The 16,345-nt window shown below is 46.0% G+C and overlaps 2 protein-coding genes across 3 annotated transcripts in view; one reads left to right on the top strand and one right to left on the bottom strand.

Moving 5' to 3' along the window:
* Positions 1 to 4,261: 4,261 nt before the first annotated feature.
* EBNA1BP2 (EBNA1 binding protein 2) lies at positions 4,262 to 11,261 on the bottom strand. The gene is made up of 9 exons (XM_029948330.1): positions 11,098 to 11,261; positions 10,929 to 11,012; positions 10,556 to 10,725; positions 9,795 to 9,918; positions 8,089 to 8,178; positions 6,379 to 6,454; positions 6,076 to 6,169; positions 4,717 to 4,879; positions 4,262 to 4,583 (listed from the first exon to the last, which is right to left on the bottom strand). Exons 1-9 carry the CDS (start codon positions 11,161 to 11,163, stop codon positions 4,533 to 4,535), a joined length of 918 nt encoding a protein of 305 aa, XP_029804190.1. The 5' UTR covers positions 11,164 to 11,261; the 3' UTR covers positions 4,262 to 4,532.
* A 189-nt stretch (positions 11,262 to 11,450) lies between these two features.
* The window catches only part of CFAP57 (cilia and flagella associated protein 57), a 66,006-nt gene continuing 61,111 nt past the window's right edge, over positions 11,451 to 16,345 (top strand). Inside the window, exons 1-4 of one of the 2 annotated variants that reach the window (XM_029948329.1) lie at positions 11,451 to 11,506; positions 11,712 to 11,888; positions 12,654 to 12,970; positions 14,530 to 14,816. In XM_029948329.1, the coding sequence (XP_029804189.1) occupies positions 11,732 to 11,888; positions 12,654 to 12,970; positions 14,530 to 14,816 (761 nt within the window). In that variant the 5' untranslated portion in view covers positions 11,451 to 11,506; positions 11,712 to 11,731. The remainder of the gene's footprint in view (positions 11,507 to 11,711; positions 11,889 to 12,653; positions 12,971 to 14,529; positions 14,817 to 16,345) is intronic. The other variant, XM_029948328.1, reaches the window with a different exon arrangement.

The following is a 16,345-nucleotide window of genomic DNA, read 5'->3' as shown; positions in this document are numbered from 1 at the left end:
GGTGCGCCTGAGTGGCTCAGTCAGAGTGTCCGACTCCTGATTTGGGCTTAGGTCATGATCCCAAGGTCATGGGATCATATTAGGATTCTCTATCAAAAAAAAAAAAAAAAGAAAGAAAGAAAGGCCAGGCAACTCCAGGCTGGTGAACACATGGACTTGGGAGGGGGGCGTGCCCAAGAGGGCACGGAGGCCCCACACCTTCCCTCTGAGACCTCCTTGCTCCATGTCTCTCCTCCATTTGGCTGTTCTTGAGTTATACCTGAAAGGTGAACCATCTATCACTGAGATCATTCCTGCTTTTGGAACCTGACAGGATCAAATGGAAGATGCAAACCTGAGTGGCCTTCCCTGGGAGACATTTTCATACAATATGATGATGACTACTTGGGCATCTAGAATTGTGCCAGTTATCTCTTAACTATTATAATCCTTTTGCTGTAAGGGAACCAGGTGACCTGTGATTTCAGAGAGATAGATGTCTCTGTCCCTTGTTCCTGATGTAGAGACCCTAAATCCCTTGTAATTTCCTAAATGATGGAGGTGATAGAGGCATCGTTCATTCTTTTTAAAAAATTTTATTGATAATTTTGAGAGAGAGATAGCATGAGCAGGGAGGGGGGTGGGGCGGGGAGCGACAGAGGAACCAAAGCAGGCTCTGTGCTGACAGCAGAGAGCCCAATGTGGGGCTCGGAGTCACAAACCGTGAGATCAGGACCCGAGCTGAAGTTGGACGCTTAGCCAACTGAGCCACCCAGGCCCGGCCCCCCATCTTTTATTTGAAATAGAAAACTCTTGGCAGCTTCTAGACAGCTTCAGAATGGGGGCTGCTCACCAGAAAGACCAAGTCTTGATTAGAAACTTGGAATTTTAGCCCTACCCCCCCAACCTCTGGGGAGGGAAGAGGGATGGGAGGTGGGCCATCGCAATGGCCAGCGATTTAATCATTCGTGCCTACACAGCGAAACTCCTGTGAAACAAAACAAAACAGCAAACAAAAGCCCCAAACTGCAGGGCTGGGAGAGCTTCCAGGATTGGGAGAGCATCAAGGTACTGGGAGGGCGGCGTGCCCGGAGAGGGTGTAGATGCTCCAAGCACCCTCCCTGCCCCCACCCCTTGTTCAGCAAGCAACTCATTTTACAGTCCTGCACTGCTGTGCCAGGTGAGGACTCCCTGTGTACAGAGTAACAGATTTCTTTTAGTTTATTCGGTTTGGTGACGTTGAGAAGGAAGTGAACGTGCTGTATTTAAAGGAACACAGTGACCACTTTCAGAGCTGACAACTCTGTGATAAAAAAGAACCAGGGACCTGATCTATTTTATAATTTACACTCTATCAGAAAATTAGACTCACACCTCTGCATATCAACTATCTTTTACGTTTCTCTCAAAATACAACATCCATGATGACGAATACTTTTAAAGTTTGTCAAAGTATTTTAAAAACTCCTATTGTTAAGTGCATAAAATGAAAAAAATAGTAAAACTAATCTTTGGTAGACTGAAACTTAAAACATTAAAAACACTGAGAATCGAGTGTTTCATTTGTAAAACACGGTGCTGGCCTTTTTTTCCTTGTATGACATGGAGCAAGCTTCCTTTCTACACCTTGGCAAGTTGACTCCCCAAGCTCGGATTCACCTCCAACACTTTATCATCTGGACTTTAATGTCACAAAATACCCCTCCGTGAGTCCCTTTAACATGAAGTTTTCTATTGGTGTCACCTCCTCTGGGACGTCTTCGAACTTCTCATCTTTTCTCTCATCACACCGATAAGCTCACCCTCGCTCCTCCTCTGGCTGCGTATCCAGTCTCCAGAGAGCAAATGTCACCATTCTCTCGCCACCTATTTCTCTGCGGCTCCACTTGCATCCTAGCCTCCTAGTCAAGCATCACTCCCAACCTTATCACGGTCACTTATTTGTTGCACTTTCATCTTTGTTGCTTGATCCTCCTTCAATTGTCTACTTTTGTAAGATGTCATGTGGGTTTTTCTGTGGGAGGCTACGAGGCAACACAAGTGCACCCCTGGCCATCTGTGCGGCAACCGAGTAAGATGTGCCCCGACCTACCACCCAGACTTTCAGTGATGGTTGGTCACTAAGTATCGCGTAGGGTTTTGTGGCCTGGAGAGCTAGCAGCAAATTTCTACTTTCTGCCATTACTCACAGTTAACAATTGTTTTAGTAACTGAAATGTGGACAGTGTTGCTGAGAAACTGCCAGCTTGAGAACTGAAATCCACACGTAGCAAGAACAGCCTGCACTTGGCACTGAGAACTGCCGATTCCCACCTACCCCTCCACGCATGAGGCTGCAATTTAATGTCGTGGGAGAGATACTACTGCCTGTACCCTGGTGATACTTTGAGGGCTGAAGTAGTAGACGATGTGACTTACATGACTTCTATGAAGTAGAGCTCTGAAATGAAGGAAAGTGACTCTAACTGCTATACAAGAAAAAGAAGGGCAAGAAAGGTAGCAACATAGTTTCAAACCTGATAAAGTACTAGCAGCAATGACTTACTTTTGGCCTTAGCAGTGTAAACTACTGTTAACCCGTGTTCTCCTTTCTTAAATCTCTGTTACGTTCCACACATAAGTCAAAGTCTTTAATAGCTACACACTACTCCATCCATTAATAGTGTAGACTGTCAAAAATAGGTCAGGGTAAAACATTTTGGTTTTCTGAAAACATGACCTGTTTGCTCAAAATTTTGTAAATGGAAGTTAGTTTACAAAAACTAAATTCGTTCTTTTTGTACTAGAAAGTATCATAAAACCAGAAATGTCCTTCTTTATATACCAATGATGCTACCAGGAAACCATGTAAAAATGAATTATTTTTTTCTGCATAAGACTACACAGTTCTCAATTCTAGCCTGCTTACAGTACAGTTTCTAAACTGGAATGGAGAGAGGGAGGACAGATAAACAAACTTCCCGATCAACAGAGTAAAACCCAGCATGCCACGTGGCCTGCCCACGGTGGCCGTCCAGCCTACGCAGCTTCCAGGCAGCACCAGTCATGCGCCACCAAGGCGGACATGAAGAAAAGTGCCCCCGCAAAATAATTCTAAGCAGGTATAAAGTCTTACCATATGGCAGGCAATATCCACTTAATGCTGACAGGAACCATATTTGGATAGATATTATTCTCCTGTATACATATGAAAAAGCACAGAAAAATTAACGTGCCCCGGGTCAAACAGCAAGTAAGCAGCAGAAACAGGGGTCAAACCCAGCAGTCTGGCCCAGGTCTGTGCTCTTGACTTCCACACGGCTCAACATAAAAAAAGGGGTATCATGTTGCATAGGGAAGGGTAGGGGGAAACCCAAGGAAACAGAATGAAGGGAACAGAAAAAAAGCCTTAAAAAAAACAACTATAATTCACATTCAAGAAAACAAAGAACTCTTGGAATAAAATGGAAAATGAAAGCTAAAATAAATAATAAATGATTAGACAAAGAATTACAGAAATCTTTCCCCTAACGTAGAACTAAAATACAAACTTAGAAGATCACTTGGAAGGGGTTCAAGACCTGACTAACCAAAATTCCAGAATTGGGACAAAGAAAATAGGGAGAACTTATCAAATAAAATTTACCAGAATTGAAGAAACTGCATCCTTCCAAATACCTTAATTAAAGAATAAAAACAGGCAAACAGGCCCACACCAAGGCACGCAATCATGGACTTTCAGAGCGCTGGGAGAAGAAAAGCTTCTAGATAGGAGAGGGAGCGGCAGTGACTTCTCAGCGGGGCGAGGAGGCCACAAAACACAGAAGCAATGCCTGCAGCGTTCTCGGGACAACACCCATCAGACAAACGAAAGGCAGCTGCAGAAATGTAGGACGTTCTCAAGTTCCCTTTCCTTGGAAGATACCAGAAGATGGTACACAGCAAAGGAAGGCATAAGCTAAGACAGGAATATATGGGATCCAGGAAATAGTGGATCCAATCTAGATGGTTTAGAAGACACAGGGTGACAGCTGCACGATCCAGGCGGGAGCAGAAAGGTGTAAGCGGATTAAAATGACATGGATCTAAGGAAAAACAGGGATACACAAGGAAAATTAGGCACACGGGAAAATATAGGGTGATAATCAATTCAAGGAAAGCCCAAAAGCTGTATCAAAAAGGAAATTTTAACATAGTACATCTAGTTTGACAGTGATTGGTATTTAAACAATCATAATGATATAAAAACTGATTCTTGATTTATCTAAACTCATGATACAATTACTTGGAAAGATGAGGAAGGTATAAGTTAAATCTCCATTTATTATAAAAGTTAGGCAGTTTTGGACTCAAAGTCTAAACTGTTATCAACAAACAGCAATCCCACTTAATACGTAAAAGTAACCTCTTAGTCTTTAAGTTCTCAGTTTTTAACCAAGGGGAGGTGTTTCTTTGAAAATATTTCAGTTTATAAAAGAACTGTTACAAAAAGAAACCAATAGAAGATCCAACTGCATTGTGAAACCCCAAGTCTGCATCCCTTTTTCTTGGTTCTTCGTATACAAAGGTGCTGCTTAGCGTGCTCTGCTCTTCATTTTCTCTCTTGTTCGTTTTCCAGGTCTCTTCTATGGAAAAAGAAATACCATATGTGGTCACACAGCAGACTGGCCTTCTGCCCCAGGGAAAGGAAGGGAACGGATAGGTGTGGATGGGAGAAGAGATGACACAGCCCCTCATGTGACCTGTTGGCTCACTTACATTTGATCCTTTCTTTCCAGGCCTCTTGAGGCCCTTGCCGTGAGCTGTCTTGGCCCGGAAGCTGGATACATCATCGTAGCTCTCACGAGTGTTCCACTTAGAGCCTTTCTTCTTTCCACCAAAACCAAACTTCTGGTTTTTATAGCGTCGCTTAGCACTGGGTCTGGAAAAATGCCGGCTTACAGGTTACCCACAGCACTCAAATCCTGGTGAGTCTTTTTTTTTTTTTAACTTTTTCTTTTACTTATTTTTGAGACAAGAGACAGAGCACAAGTGGGGAGGGGTAGAGAGATATTCATGCAGATATTCAACACATAATGAATATGACCTACTCATAATTTTGAGTAAAGCCCATCTCTCCCATGTCTCCCCACTGTTTGCTGGAGAAAAACGCAAGCTTCTCAACAAGGCAAACACTGTCTCGGTGACTTGGCCCAGGCCCCTCTCCAGCTACATCTCACCCCTCCTTGCCCCACGCTGCGCTCCCAGTGGTGCCAAATGCGTGCTCGTCCCTCACACACAGACTGCTGTTCGCACATCCATGCTTTCACTCTTGTGTTCTTCCTTCTTGCCAGAACCAGCAGCTCTCCCACTCTCCTGGTTAATTCTTACTCATCCTTCAGACTAAGCTCAGGTGGGGCCCTCCTCCAGGGAGCCATCCTCACACCATGGTCACCAGACCAGGTCAGCTATTTCTAAAATGGGCTTCCACACTACTCCTCAAATGCCTTCATCATAGCACTGACATATTCTACAGAAATTACCATTTCCCCCAGGCCTGGTGTCCAGGGATGCATAAAGGTGAACTAAGAAGAAAATAATAATCTTTGTCCCTAGCCCTTTTAACCTGAAAAATGCTATGAGGCAAATACAATTTTCTCATTTTCATAGGTGAGGAAACTAATATTTAGAAAGGGCAAGTAAAACGTGCTCAAAGCTACCCAAAGTGGCAGACTCTAGACCTGAACCCTAGATCTACACTCTTAATCATCACCGTGTGAGATGAGGAAGCAACTTTTACTGAGCATTCACTTAAAATGCACCAAATCCTAAAAGTTTTTGTTTGTTTTTAGTTGATTAATCCATTTTCTAAAGTAAGCTCTATACCCAATGTGGGGCTTGAACTCACAACCCCAAGGTCAAGAGTGCAATGCTCTACCACCTGTGCCGGCCAGGCACCCCCAAATCACCCAGCGTTAATCTTCCAAGACTGATACGGCTAAAAGGACCCACCACGGGGGCCTGTAAGCCCTGGTCGCAGGCAACACGGTGCTCTCCCAGCTCTTGAGGCCACTCCTGTGGAACTCCCTGCTGTGCTTGTCAGCACCCATCACAAAACCAAACCAAAGCCCTTCATACCCCTTCTTCATCTGTTGGCCTTTGGCTCCTTCCTTCGTTCTCCGTGCAACAGGTTTCTGATCCCCCTCAAGGAAATCCAGTTTATCAGAAAAGCCTGGGAGTGAAGAGGTACTTTGATCAATACCAACACATTCATTTTAAGAAAAGCTTAAGAAAGAAGGTTGTTACCTGCTAAATTAATTTTAAGACATACCACCTTGTTCCCCATACCGTCCCCCAAGTCAATCAAGGATCCAGAGCAGTAGGTGTACAAATTAGCAGCTACCACTGCTCCTTATATCCTTAGGACAGAGATATACTGACCTTTCTGGTATTTCTTAATGGCGTTCATCATGTGTGTTTTCTCTCGCTGCCTCTTCTGAAGAACCTCTGTTTGCACCTGGGACATGAACACAGGGCTGTCATACCCACTCCAGACCATGGCTGCAAGTGCCTACATGCTTTCAGTAACAACGCTGTGCTAACAACCGGCCCCACTGCACACTTACGGTGTGCCAGACCTATGGCCAGGCTCCAAGCATATTCTTAGTTTATTTTCTCAGCCACCAACGAAGTAGAAATTCCTACCACCCCTGATCTGAAGCACAGAGAAGTCAAGCAGTTTGCCTGAGTCACACAGTGGGAAAGTACACAGCTGAATTCACACCCAGGTAGTCTGCACTCTTACCCCATTCCACCATCCTGCCTACAAAACCACAGCAATCAGGTCTACATTCAATTCTCTCCATTAATTATATGAGAGCAGATTAAGTATCTAACCCACTACCGTTACGAGGCATGAAAGTACCAACAGAAACAATCACCCAAAAAACAAAAGAGAAAAAAAGGTGTAAGGACAAAAGACAATGCTTATACTCAAAGGCAGCGTTTTTCAATCTTGATACTACTGATAGCTTGGACAGGATTACTCCGTGCTGGGGGTGTGGACAGCTGCCCAGTGCATTGTGGGACCTTTAGCAGCCTCCCTGCCCTCTACCCACTAAATACCAGTACACACACCCCATAGAGACATGACACTAAGACCATCTCCAGACGTTGCTGGATGTTGCCTGGTAAGCAAAATCACCCCCCGTTGAGGTTGCTGTGAGGTTGCTTCAAGCTAGCAACAGTGAGCTAAGAGGCCCAAGTGACATTTTCTTTGGCTCTGATGAATTAGGTTGTTACACCAACTGCCCATGTCTTTGAGTTGGCCTTGGCCATCAACCACCAGATCAACCCAATAAATGCACAGCTGCCCTTCCACAGAGGACAGGATGCTCATCTGCTCTTACTCTGCTGAGGACCCAGCAGTGAAGTGACTCCTAACGTGGACAGCAGCTCAGCACCCCAGATCACAAGTGTTTATGTCCAAAATGCGGGCAAAGTCCGAACGCTTCTGCTGATCCTCCTCACACTCACGTATTCCCACAACCCTGACTCTCATTGCTGTCATCTTCTTTCCTAAATAACCATGAAATAACAAAGGGCTTCCTGAGGTTCATGGTATGCCTGCCCTTTTTTACCTAAGGTTTTATATTAGAACTCAGACACTCATGATTCAAGCACACACATGCCATTTTTCCCTCAGGTGGATCACAATCAATAACATGATTCTTTCAAGGATTTTACAATCATCTAGGCCAGTGATGCTCAAAGCAGGATGCATTTCAGAATCATCTGAGAGGTTTTGGGGGGAAGGGAAGAAAACACACACGGATTGCCAGATATTCTGAAGCCCAGAAATCTGTTTTGAAACACTTCCCCCAGGTGATTTTACTGTGGTTGGGTTTAGACTCCCCTCTTCCCTGTACAGATGAGCAAATGGGGCCCAGCGGAACGAAGGACCGCCTGCAGTCACCACGCTACCCCTGGTGAGGCCCTGGTGTCAGGGAAAGATCCTGCTTGTGGATACGAGCACGCGCTCCCCACAGTGAGAAAAAACACAAGACGGCGCTCACACAGGGCACAGCAGCAGACCTGACCCGGCCTAACACACACTCGGCCTCACCTCATGTGCGCACCCGTCCTCCTCACCTTCTTCCCGTACTTCCTAAGTGCTCGCAGCTGCTTGGCCTTCTCAGACTTCTCCATGGCGGCCTGTTTAGCCTGCAGCTTCTGCCGAATCTGAAACACAAAATATTGCCAGCTTCCGTTAAGGGAATCTGGGCCGACTACCACTTAGGGTGTCCTGGAGCAGGGAGCACATCTCCCCAGTTCTGCAAACTGGAGCTCAGAGGAATCTCGTAAGTTCTGTTTTACACATGAGAACAAGAGGCCCCAGAGGCTGAGCACTTTGTCCAAGATACCAAAAGTATCCGGGGTGGAACCTGAAAATGACCTTCCCACTCCCAGTGTGCCGTCGCCATCACAGCGCGCTGTTTGTTCTGCTATGCAAAACAGCCAGCTTGCCATTCTGCCCGGAGAAACCAACTTCTCCCCAACCCAACCGTCTGCAGACCGAGGCCAAGCCAGCACGCAGCCTCAGTCCCGTTCTCCGACTCACCACGTACACGTTAAAAACTCAAACAGGTACCAGGTCCCTCGCCTCTTCCATCAGACACACCCCTTTCAGTAAGAGTAAGCACTTGTCAGTGTGAGTGTACTGGGGGGTGTCCAAGCTCAGACTGGCTTCCCCAAGTACCACAGAGACAAGAGCTCCCTAAACTCCAGCTGGAGACCCAACTGAACTACCAGAATATATCTTGGGATTAAATCTTGACAATTCTCTTCCTCCCAGAGTTAAATGGGGACCAAGTTCTACGTAACTCTAAATTATACTACATCTGAGCTGTATATTAATCCCCCATCTTACAGAAGAGAAAACTGACGCCGAGAGAAAAAGAATTGTTTATAAATTATAGTACTGCCCCTTGACAATGGCCGGACAAGAAGCGAGTTTTTTCTATACGTCATGCCATAACTACACCAGTTAGGGAATGCAAAACGCCATCTTTATCTCGGGACCACAGTTCTTACATACAGTACTTCTCCTTCCCTTAAATGTTTAAACTAGGAAAAAAATCATCCTTCTATTTATCTAACTGGCGATGACTGGCATGAGTCTGAAGTAAGCAATCAAGACGACAACTGTCCTCTGACAACCGATTCCCTATGATTGGGTTTAGTCTTTTTTATTCTTTTAAAGCTTATTTATTTATGTTGAGAGAAGGGAAGAGCATCTGCGAGCAGGAGAGGGGCACAGAGAGAGGGAGAGAGAAAATGACCAGCCGCCAATCCAGGGCTTGAACTCAGAATTGTGAGATCATGACCTGAACAGAAATCAAGAGTCAGTCGCTTAATCCACAGAGTCACCCAGGAACCCCGTGGGCTTCGTTGTTTGTTTTTTTTTTTTTTTTTTTTTTAATATTATAGGAGATAAGCCAGTTGACTACACTTATGTATAAAGCCTTGGTTTTCCAGAGAAAACATTTGTTTCTGGGGCACCTGGGTGGCTCAATCAGTTGAGCGCCCGACTTTGGCCCAGGTCATGATCTCACAGTTTGAGTCTGAGCCTGCGTCAGGCTCTGTGCTGACACCTCCAAGCCTTGAGCCTGCTTCAGATCCTGTGTCCCTCTCTCTCTGCCCCTCCCTGACTCACACTCTGCCTCTCTCTGAAGAATGAATAAAAAGAAAGAAAGGAAAAGAGAGAGAGAGAGAGAGAGAGAGAGAGAAAGAAAGAAAGAAAGAAAGAAAGAAAGAAAGAAAGAAAGAAAGAAAGAAAGAAGACCTTTGTTTCTTACCTTCTGCATCTGCTGATCCGACTTGGCCATCTCTGCAAAATAGTCAGTGGGCCTCTTGGTAGGGACTTTGAGCTGATGGAGGCGGGGTAATACGGAAAGCACAGCAGCCTGCGCCTGCCGGTAGCTGAGGATGTAGGACAAAGTGGGAAATAAGCTAAGGGTGAGAGACCTTTTATTCCCTCTCACTTGCCTATCCATCAAGGAAGACCTTGGAGTTAACCATGGTCAGAAAAATGCCCAACATCTGAGCGCCACCAGCAAGAACACACACACACAAATGAAAATGTAATAAAGCCCCATTAACCTGGTATCTAGGAGAGATTTAGCTGTATACTTTTTAAAGAGGAAGGGGGGGGTCCTGCTACAAATAAATTAGTTTAAGAGTGTGACCACGCTAAAAATACCCCTTAACTTATAAATTAATACCAATTATGAATTCTTATGTAGTCATTAAAAAAGATCATGTAAGAACCTTCTGAGGCCTAGTTTCTGTTTAAATAACTGAAAACACACACAAAAAACCTTTAAAACTGAATACTTCAAAATAAAAATTAAATAAACTAGACTGGATCATAATCGGTGGACCAACGGGCTCCTTTCTCAACCAGGCACAATCTCCTAGCTCTTTTTAGTAAAAGGAAGCTTCCTTCTCACTCCCAGGCTTATGATAATTTCTGAGGAGTACAGGTTCACCATTTTTTCCCCTCCCCCTTCTCTAGCACAGGGACCCACACTTCTCCCACATTTGAAAACAAACATACAAACTCATCTCCCGCTGGAAGTCATCTTCCGGATCAACAGCTTTCTGATCCTTGTTCTCAGAGGTTGACCGAGGTCCACTGATTTCCGGCACGGGACCCAGGGTCACATCAAGCCTTTCAACCCATTCCAGATCCCGCTTGAATTCAGCCAAACACTGCTTCAGGCCACTCTAGGAAATTCAGACACTGAGCCTACACGAAGGACACAGGCCAAGGGACAACGCAGTAAACCCCAACATCCGGATCGGTAATTCACCCTCCTGGCAATGCTCAGGCTGCGTCTCCCCTGGGACAAGAACTCAGTCGGCCAAGCACAACTGTGCCTGGTGAGCATCCCATGTCCTAGGACCCCCGACCAGGCGCCCGAGCTCACCACGTCGTTCACAGCTTTCTTCGGCCCATCTAGCACCACGTTGAGGCCTGGCTTCAGGAGCCCTCGGGAAAACGCATCCTGCAACTGCAGGGCACAATCGGCAGTCAGCACTGGGGGAGTGAGGGCCCTCTCCCCTGGGCCCAGCCCCGCGAGCTCGGCCGACACCTACCTCTCGGTCTGTGACCTGAGACTCGTCAGAATCCGAGTCCGAACCTGACAGCGGGGGGGTGTCCATGTCGCAGCGAGAGTGCACTTCCACTCCAGTTGAGGGAGTCGGGTGGCCTGAGGCCCGCGCGGCCGGAAAGGGTCGCCTCTCGCTACAGCTGCCTGCGCCCCGTCCCCCCGCTCGCACGCTGCGACCCCACGTGGACACGAACCGCACCGGCGCTTACTGCTCCGAGCCTCCGTGGAACTTTCCCACCGGGACTTCCGCTTCCGGCCGCACACTCGCATTTCCGGTTTTCCGTTGCTATAGGAACTGCTTCGGCGTCCGGAAGAGCCCGAGTTGCTCGGGACCTGTGGGTGTTCTACCCCCGGATACTCTCGTGGTCTGGTGACCCACAGAGAAGACGCGAAAGGTGTGAGCGCGTAGCTGGGAGTCCTCTGGAGAAGCAGGAAGCCGCGAGGGAGCGAAGGAGAGGGGAGAAACAGCGGCCGCAGCGAAGGGAGTGTGGAGGGCGGACGGGCCGGGGGAACAGAGATGGGCTCCGGGGGGCGGGGCCAGGGGCGGGCCCGGGGCGACGCGCGCATCTACGCTCACCTGCTGCGCTCCTTGTTGTTCAGCAAACTCTTTGCCGGGTGCCATGTCGACCGTGGTGGCTCAGTCGCTGCATGTTTTTGGTCTTCGATCCCACGTAGCCAACAATATTTTTTTCTTCGATGAACAGATTATTATATATCCTGCAGGAAATCACTGTGTAAAATACAATATGGATCAGAAATGGCAAAAATTCATTCCAGGTAAAAATCCTTTGCCCCTTCTCGTGCGTTTAGCCGTGCCAAATGTAACCCCATAATCCCGACAAGACTATAGAAAGGAAAGTATTTTGGCCAACTTCGATATACGTGTAGTTATAGAAATGTAGGAGTACACATCCACGTGCATTAACATATAGATTAACCACACATGCGTAGATAAAATGCCATGTAAAATGATGTTAATTTAAAACTACTTTCTTTCACTGTGATTTAATGAAAAAAATTATTTTAGAGTATCTTTTCATGCAGCTGTCTGCATTGTCTTTATCATCGCCAGGGCCACTTTTTGAGTTGTTTAACACAGCTTTCCAAAGTTCAGTACCTTCTTTACAGCACCTTTTGAATCCACGTATGAAGACCCTGAAGGTTTAATCACAAATCACAAATAACCATTTGTATAATGTTACATTTATATTTGTTCATACTGGTCCTGTTAATGATACACCTGATTTGTCTCAGTCACTCTTTTTCCAGTCTTCACTGCATTCAAAATGTTTGATCAGGACATATGCCTACAAAAGAATGTTCACTACATATATCTAATATCTGAAGAAGGGAGGTTCCTGTCCTAGCCATCTTCCTAATACCCCAGACATAGCAGGGCCACGGGACTGAAGGGACTGACAGTTACCTGTTTCTGTGTCTTTTCTCCTGTGTGTCAACCTTGCCGCCACTGTACCTGGTACATGTTGAGTCACGGTGAAAGCATGACCTGTCCTCATTATCCCCCTTTACCTCTGTTCACAGGCTCAGACAAGAGTCAGGGCATGCTGGCCTTGTCCATCAGTCCCAATCGGCGATACCTCGCCATCTCCGAGATTGTGCAAGAAAAGCCCGTCATCACTATTTACGAACTGTCTTCTATCCCTTGCCGGAAGCGCAAAGTCCTTAATAGTTTTGACTTCCCTGTTCAGAAATTTATCAGCATGGCTTTTTCTCCAGACTCCAAATACCTATTGACTCAGACATCACCTCCAGAGTCAAACCTTGTCTATTGGATGTGGGAAAAACAGAGAGTAATGGCTGTTGTTAGGACCGACTCTCAGAACAATGCTGCCTACCAGGTACCCTCCGTCGCAACATCACAACTATTGTGCAAGTTGTAAAAAGTAGTAAGAGCTGTCTTTTATTGAATGCTTTCTGTGTGCCAATTTCTTAACAAGCATGTTTTAGGAAAGATTTTTTTTTTCAAGTTTGTTTATTTTGAGAGAGAGCAAAAGTGGGGGAGAGGCAGAGAGAGAGAGAATCTCCACACTGTCAGTTGTGGGGCTCGAAATCCTGATCTCTGAGATTATGACATGAGCAGAAACCAAGAGTTGGACGCTTAACCCACTGAGCCACCCAGGCACCTCTCAAAAATTGCACTTTTAAATTAATCTCTCAACAACTATATATGGTCTGCATAATGACCATCCTTGTTTTACAGGTGAGAGAACCGAGACTCCAAGAGGTTAGGTCACCCACCCAAGTATCACACAGGTAGTGAGCGGCAGGGTCCGGAGTCTCAGACTCCAGTGCCTGTCCACTTCACTCTGGCCCAGAACTGCTTTCACATGCCGAGTGGATGAATTAATAACTCACTTTGTCTTGCTGGTCCTGTCTTCTTCCTAACAGCGCTGCTGGGCAGCCGGGGGATTTCAGGCATGTAACATGAAGCAGTTGATCTTGAGGAAGGTGTAAACAAAATTGCAGTTACTGGGGAGTAGAATTTTCCATTGTGGTTTGAGGGCAAAGTGAAGAGGACCCATGAGGAGGCTGATTGACTGCTCAGGCAGTGGGTCCTGGGGAGGTTTTACCTTGGTGTGGTCACCCCAGTCTAGGATCTGGTACTCAGCTTTACAAGTTCAGGACCTCAGATCTGCTCATGTTCAGAGATACTAGCTAGCCAGTGTCTCAGAAACAGACTCCCCTTATTCTGACAAGAGGCTAGTGAGTAATCCAGCATGTGACGAGAGCACTCACATTATTTACCTGGGATGTTTCCTCCTTAGTAATAGAGAACTCAGGAGGTGAAATTAGTAATCAGAGGTTGCTTGGTGATCACAGACTCAGACCAAAGGCAGAGAGAGCCAGAAGATTATTTCACCTAGGCCTTGGTGAGGCCGAGTCCAGCATCCCTATTCAGAGCAGAGTACATTCTCTCTAACAGTCAGTAAACACTTAGCGGACGCCCACTGTAGACCCAGCGTTGGGAATACAGAGGTGAACTGCCCGTCAGTTGCTCGCCATCTAGTAGGGGTGACTGCCATTACTGTACCTCCCAGTTGGTAGGAGACTCCTTTTCCCCTTGGACCCTCCAGATCCTCCTTTTCCTGTGTTTCCAGCTGAGTGTTCATGCCGTTTTGTTGGCACAGAGTTTAGCTGTTGTCAGGAACCACTTATCCTCTTTTGGCCTCTGTAAAATGAGTTTTGTAGGTTTCCTGGTTTGAGATGCATGGGCCCGACAAATACAGTGAATCTGTTGTGCTCTTATCAAATAATGGTATCAGAATTTACCATGACTCAGTGATGTCTAAAGGATACTCTGAGCTACCTGAAATAAGTATTCATTTGTAAAACGAGAAGTAATTCCACCAAGAGTTGTTTTATAAATAGTTTTCTTTTATCCTTTTACATTTTACAGGTGAGCTTCAATCCCCAGGACAATTCTCAGGTCTGTGTCACTGGAAATGGGATGTTTAAGCTTCTCCGTTTTGCTGAGGACACCCTGAAGCAAACCAATTTTCAGAGGGGAGAACCCCAAAACTATCTAGCCCACGCGTGGGTGTCTGAAGACAAGATCATTGTTGGCACTGATACAGGAAAGCTCTTCCTCTTTGAATCTGGAGATCAACGCTGGGAGACAAGCATTATGGTCCAGGAGCCCACCAGCGACAGCAGGAGCCTGGGAGTGATCGAGGAATCCGAGAGGTAATGGTGCCCCCCTGGGCTGGTGCTCTTGTGAAAATATGTCTATCCTACCAATAGAGTTGTGCCCAAAACAGGATTCTTTAAAAGTCACTCAGAGCCCCTCTACCTTAAAGTCAACTCTTTTCATTTATCCCTCTGCCTTTCTCATGTTCGTCTATATTCAAGCACAAATTTGACAGTTATGACCACAGCCTAGATACAATTCGTTTTATTTTTATATGCATTTTTATAAGCATTTTAGCATGACTAGTCTTCAAAGCTCCAGATTTTTAAAAATTTCTGACAGCTGCCTAATTTATCGACTCAATTAAATAAATGTCCACCAAGCTCTCCCTGTGTGCAAGGCACCTTGCACGTGTCCTCAAGGACTTTGCCATTTGGAAGCAGCCAGAAGACCGACAAAAAAGTGCAGGGAAGTGTTATTGGTAAACACGACAAAAGCATATGGGGTAAAGTAGGGGTTCAGGTCGGTTTTACCTCTACTTCAGCCAATAATAGTCATGTCTCACACATACTGAAATATATGATTGGATTACTAGACACTACTTGAAGCACTTTAGGTGTACTTTTACTTGAGTCTTATCCTATATAGTGCATATTATTATCATGCCCATTTTCTAGAACAGGACACTGAGGTTCAAATACGTTAAGTGACTCACCCAAGACCATAGCCCTGTCTGCCTGGCTCTGGAGCCTGAGCCCTCAGCATATGGCATATTGTAGATTCTTTTTCCTTGGAAACTTTCAGTCCGTCAGTTCTCACCATCCCCCCACCCATGACATCTCCTTTTTCTGTCATGATTCTATTAAAAGCTTCCTAGTAAGTCCCTCTGCCCTCCAGGTTGCCATATTCCTAATCCTACAGTGGGTCCAGTGCTCTAGGAATAAAACCCAGGGGCACCCGGTTGGCTCACTTGGTTTAAGTGTCCAACTCTTGGTTTTAGCTCAGGTCATGATCTCACAGTGTATGAGTTCAAGTCCCACATCAGGCTCTGCACTGACGGTGCAGAGCCTGCTTAGGATTCTCTTTCTCCCCCTTTGTACCCCTACCTGGCTTATGTGCACTCTCTCTCTCCCACTCTCTCTCAAAAATAAATAAATAAACTTTAAAAAATAGAATAAAGCCCAGACTCCTGAACTTGGCCCACCCATACCTGCTGCTCTGACCCTTCTTCACATCCGGGGCATCAGCTCCTGCCTCTGTCAACCACACACGTCTTGCACACTCTTGCTTCTGAGGTTGGTCGTGTGTAAGTCCACCTACCCCACACCTCTGGACGCGCTCCCATACCGACATACTCCGGCTTGTTCTTCAGATTAGCCGGGAGTTCTCAGCCTCTGCTCATCTCAGATGAGTATGCTTCCTCTGTAACTGTCCTCAGAAAGTCCTACTTCCCACCCAGCTGCCCTCTGATGGTCCTTAGCACTTGTACCCTGGACTCTAAGCTTCTAGGAGCAGGAACTGTGTCAGTCTTACTTACCATTGTTTCATAGGGTTGTTGACACTGTATAATTCCAATAAATATTTG

Source organism: Suricata suricatta, chromosome 8 (genome assembly GCF_006229205.1).
Source record: "Suricata suricatta isolate VVHF042 chromosome 8, meerkat_22Aug2017_6uvM2_HiC, whole genome shotgun sequence".
Lineage (NCBI taxonomy): Eukaryota > Metazoa > Chordata > Mammalia > Carnivora > Herpestidae > Suricata > Suricata suricatta.
The sequence above is the reverse complement of the archived record's forward strand: the minus strand, read 5'-3'. Positions and strand labels throughout refer to the sequence as shown.

Bases quoted from the DNA above. Each gene is read 5' to 3' on its own strand.
- EBNA1BP2 (XM_029948330.1), bottom strand. From the start codon at position 11,163: ATGGACACCCCCCCGCTGTCAGGTTCGGACTCGGATTCTGACGAGTCT. The intron at 11,013-11,097 runs GTAGGTGTCGGC...TGTGCCCTGCAG, and splicing joins CTCAGGTCACAGACCGAGAG to TTGCAGGATGCGTTTTCCCG. The intron at 6,455-8,088 runs GTGAGGAGGACG...TTCATGTCCCAG, and splicing joins TTAGGAAGTACGGGAAGAAG to GTGCAAACAGAGGTTCTTCA.